The sequence below is a fragment of the Octopus bimaculoides genome, chromosome 5 (assembly GCF_001194135.2).
Source record: "Octopus bimaculoides isolate UCB-OBI-ISO-001 chromosome 5, ASM119413v2, whole genome shotgun sequence".
Taxonomy (NCBI): domain Eukaryota; kingdom Metazoa; phylum Mollusca; class Cephalopoda; order Octopoda; family Octopodidae; genus Octopus; species Octopus bimaculoides.
The window spans coordinates 126192262-126196780 of NC_068985.1; the positions used below are offsets into that span (position 1 = coordinate 126192262).

Below are 4519 nucleotides of genomic sequence, written 5' to 3' on the forward strand. Positions count from 1 at the left end.
CCAGCTGGACGGGACGCCAGTCCATCGCAGCTTTACTCAAGAAACAGGAAGAAAGAGTGTGAGAAAGTTGCGGCGAAAGAATACAACAGGGGTCGCCACCACCCCCTGACGGAGCCTCGTGGAGCTCTAGGTGTTTTCGCTCAATAAACACTCACAACGCCCGGTCTGGGAATCGAAACCGCGATCCTCCGACCGCGAGTCCGCTGCCCTAACCACTGGACCATTGCGCCCCCAAACAAGTTAATATGGATACTTATTTTAGAATGAGTGAACAATAAAAACAATGTGGTGCTTTACTGGTATTTTGAATTATAAATATGATGGACCAAACAAGATACACAAAAAAAAAGGAGCATTTCATCTCTTTCTTTCTCTTCCTTTCTAGCGTTCATTCTTTCTTTCCGTCTTTCTTCCGTCCGTGTTTCTGTTCTTTTTTGTGTAAGTATTCTATGTTTTCTCTCTCTCACTATTTTATTCTCACTCTATATACAATCATATATGAATATATTCATATATGTATTTCTGTGTGTACGGGGTTTAGAAGGAAAATAGGGATATATTATATGTGTGAGTGTACAATGTGAATATAGAAAACTTTTGTGTGTATATGTATGTGTATGTATACGCATATACATGTATGTGCATATATATATACACAGATACATATATGTATACATATGTACATCCATACATATATACATATATATGCACTTAATGTATATGTACAGACTAATACCTATATATTTATACACACACATATATAAAACTGTCCGACGAAAAGGAACGTGAAACTAACAGTTTTTGTGATAATTTTGCTGCTTTTTAATAAAGTATATATATACATACATGTATATATATATATATATATATATATATATATATATATATATATATATATATATATATATATATATACATATTTACCCACGCACACTCACACACATACACATATATATAGTTGTGCATGAATATGTGTATATGTACAAATGTGAATACATGCATATATGCACATGCAAACACATGTATATGGTCGGTGTATGCGGGGGCGAGAGAAGGCCCGAACTTCGGTATGATTCTTTGGATTCGAATTCTTGTAGTACAATCTTTGTACCGCTGTCCACTGTATATCTGTTAACAAAATCTTTGATTGATTTCGCTGTTGTAGCTGTTTCTCAGAGCATCAACGTAAATCCACTCCATGACGCGACTCGGGGGAAGAAGTGTACAGTAAAAGAATCCGCCACCCTCACCACCTTCTTCCACTTCGTTTCCTGCGCTTTCCACTTCTGTTTCATAGAGATATGCGGTCACGTGTTGTTCGTGTTCGGTTGTGTTCACAAGCAGCTTCCTCTGCCACCATTCGTTTTCATTGTTTATGTGAATGTCTTCGTGAAAGATGGCGCCCTTGTGTTTCCCGTAGTAACGTTTCAGTACTTCAGGTGGAACCTTGGAGAGGGCCGTGACGAACGCCGCCTAAATAAGAGAATTTAAAAGAATGAACAGAAGGAAGAGACAAAGCAATATACAAGCGAATGACTGATTATCTGGACAAACGAATGTACGAATGAATGAATGGATGAATGAATGAATGAATGAATGAACAGACGAATAATTGATTGAAAAGATTGATGAATGAAAGAATAACGGAATATACAAACAAATTAAATTTGCAAGCAGCTAGTATTGGGTTTATTCCTAATGCACGGTACTTTGGACAAGAGTCCCGTGCCAACTAATGCCTTGTGAGTGACTTTGAGATAGACGAAAACTCTGTGAAGGCCCGTGGTGTGTGTGTGTGTGTGTGTGTGTGTGTGTGTGTGTGTGTGTGTGTGTGTGTGTGTGTGTGTGTGTGTGTGTGTGTTTCTCTGTGTTTGTGTTTGTCCCTACCACCGCTTGACAATTTGAGTCGCATTTTTTCCATCTCACCGTAACTTAATAGTTTGACAGAAGATACCGATAGATTATGTACCAGACTTTAAAAAATACAGCGGTTGATTTGTTCGCCTAAACATTTCAAGATGGTACCCCAGCTTCGCTGCAGTTCAACGACTAAAACTAGTGCAAGATAAAAGATAAATACAGCTAAAAGAAGTTTAAATGTTATGGTTGACATTGTTTTGTAAATTAAGAGACGAGGTTTTTTTGTTTTAGTACTTTTTAAGACAAGCAATTGCTGATACCCACACCGAAGCATGCAAGATTCCCTACCCAACGAGCCACCGAAAGTATCTACGGAAAATGCCGTCGCATTAGAGCCGATACAGCTTGGAACCAGAGTCGCCTGCGGCGACACTGTCAGATAAAGGGCTGAAACCTCAATTTATCATATCCAACCCTCAAGCAGTTCCGCCAATTCACCTCCCTGGAAGCATGATACCATTCAAGTATTCTGGAATCGATATAATCAACTATACTTATCCTCTCGGTGTTTGGACGAATGTAAATGTAAGAATCAATATTGAAAAAAAAACCACCTCAAATACGGCACGAAACTATGTAACATTACATTCCAGTATATACTTGAGTGTAAATTATGATATTAATGGATTTCTGTCGATTTTGACGACGAGGATCCAATCGATCAATCAACAATTCATTGAATTAGCGTGGAATTGGATGAGTATTCCACAGACACGTGTATCCTTAATGTAATTCTGAAGCAAGATCGATTCGACAGTTAGAATCCAACCAACGGGCTTCTACGCAGTTTCCATTTACTCAATTTAAGTCACAAGGCATGAGTTGACCCGAATCAATGGTAAAAAATACTTTTCCAAAACACCACTCAGTGGGATTTTATTCGGCATCACATGGTTGTGATGCAGACATGTTGACCATTCAGCCATACTTCGTTTACATATCAGATTCATTCTGTAAAATATATGAGCTTCTAAAATAAATAACAAGCATGGTTTGTGGTGGATTGATTAACATCTCCTTTGGTTGAACATCATATGGCAGCTCTAGGCGAGACACGCTTCACAGTTCTCTCCAGAGTTCAATGTCTTAAATCACCGCACCAAGGTCAGGCACATTGTATCCTTAGTTCCTTACGATGACATCTGGACGAGAAAGCTTGCTATTTTTTCCCTTCTGGCTACCCGAGCCGACTTTTTATTTCCTCCTTTTGACGTCGATAAAATAAGTACCAGTCGAGCACAGGGAAAGATGGTCGATGTAATCGACTACCTCTTCCCAAAAATGTTCAGGCCTTGTGCCTTTCTAATAATAATAATAATAATAATAATAATAATAATAATAATAACAGCAACAACAACAACAATAATAATAATAATAATAATAATAATAATAATAATAATAACAGCAACAACAACAATAACAACAACAACAACAACAGCAACAACAACAATAATAATAATAATAACAGCAACAACAACAACAACAACAACAACAACAACAATAATAATAATAATAATAATAATAATAATAATAATAATAATAATAATAATAAAAGCTCGAATATTCCGGATGGTGCTCGAAAATTAAGGGGTGGTACCTTAGTTCACTGATAGTGAACAGCTGGCACCGTAGGACATCTCCAGCGTTAGAAGCTGTGCAAAGACAATAAATGATAAAAAAATAATAATAATAATAATAATAATAATAATAATAATAATAATAATAATAATAATAATGAAAATCCTTTCTAGTATAGACGCAAAACCTGAAATTAGCACGTCAGACAAAATGCGTAGCGGCATTTCTTCCGGTTCCTTACATTTTGAGTTCAAATTCCGCCGAAGTCGGCTGTGCTTTCATGCTTTCTGAGTCGGTAACATATATACCAGTCAAGCATCAGGGTCAATGTAATCGGCTTACCCACTCCCCTCACAGCTGCTGACCTGTACCTAAATTTCAAAGCATTATTATTATTATTATTATTACTATTATTATTATTATTATTATTATTATTATTATTATTGCTACTGTTAAAGCGGCGAGCTGGCAGAATCGTTAGCACGCCGGGCAAAATGCTTTGCAGTATTTTGTCCGTCTTCACGGTCTGAGTTCAAATTCGGCCGAGGTCGACTTTGCCTTTCATCCTTTCGAGATCGATAAATTAAGTACCGGTGGAACACTGTGGTCGATGTAATCGACTAATCCCTTCCTTTAAAGGCCTTGTGTGTTTAGTAAAAAGAAATATTATTTCTTTTAAATGTTGTTGTTAACTTGAATTAGATTAGAAACTTACGTAATTTAAATCTCGGCATGTAAAATCTCTGACACTCGTGACGTTGTAGAAGTGGGACTGTATACGTTTCTGACTCAACATAAATGCCCTGATTTCAGTAGGTGAGTGAGCGAGATGACTATATGTATCGCTCTGATACTCGCATCGTTTTAAATAGAAAAACAGTGTTACGTAGACTATGCGTACGTTATTGTCTCGTATGTATAAATCTGGTGATATGCCGACATTTTCTTCAACTGAATAACTTTTCACCTGCGGTAATAAGAAATATATACATATATTCATATATATATATATATATATATA

The 4519-nt window shown here is 36.7% G+C and overlaps 1 protein-coding gene across 2 annotated transcripts in view; it reads right to left on the minus strand.

Annotated features, from left to right (window-relative positions):
- Window positions 1–286: 286 nt before the first annotated feature.
- The window catches only part of LOC106875601 (uncharacterized), a 43826-nt gene continuing 39593 nt past the window's right edge, over window positions 287–4519 (minus strand). The window contains exons 6-7 of one of the 2 annotated variants that reach the window (XM_014923816.2): window positions 4214–4465; window positions 287–1473 (exon numbers count right to left, since the gene is read on the minus strand). In XM_014923816.2, coding sequence (XP_014779302.1) covers window positions 1132–1473; window positions 4214–4465 — 594 coding nt within the window. In that variant the 3' untranslated portion in view covers window positions 287–1131. The remainder of the gene's footprint in view (window positions 1474–4213; window positions 4466–4519) is intronic. The other variant, XM_014923817.2, reaches the window with a different exon arrangement.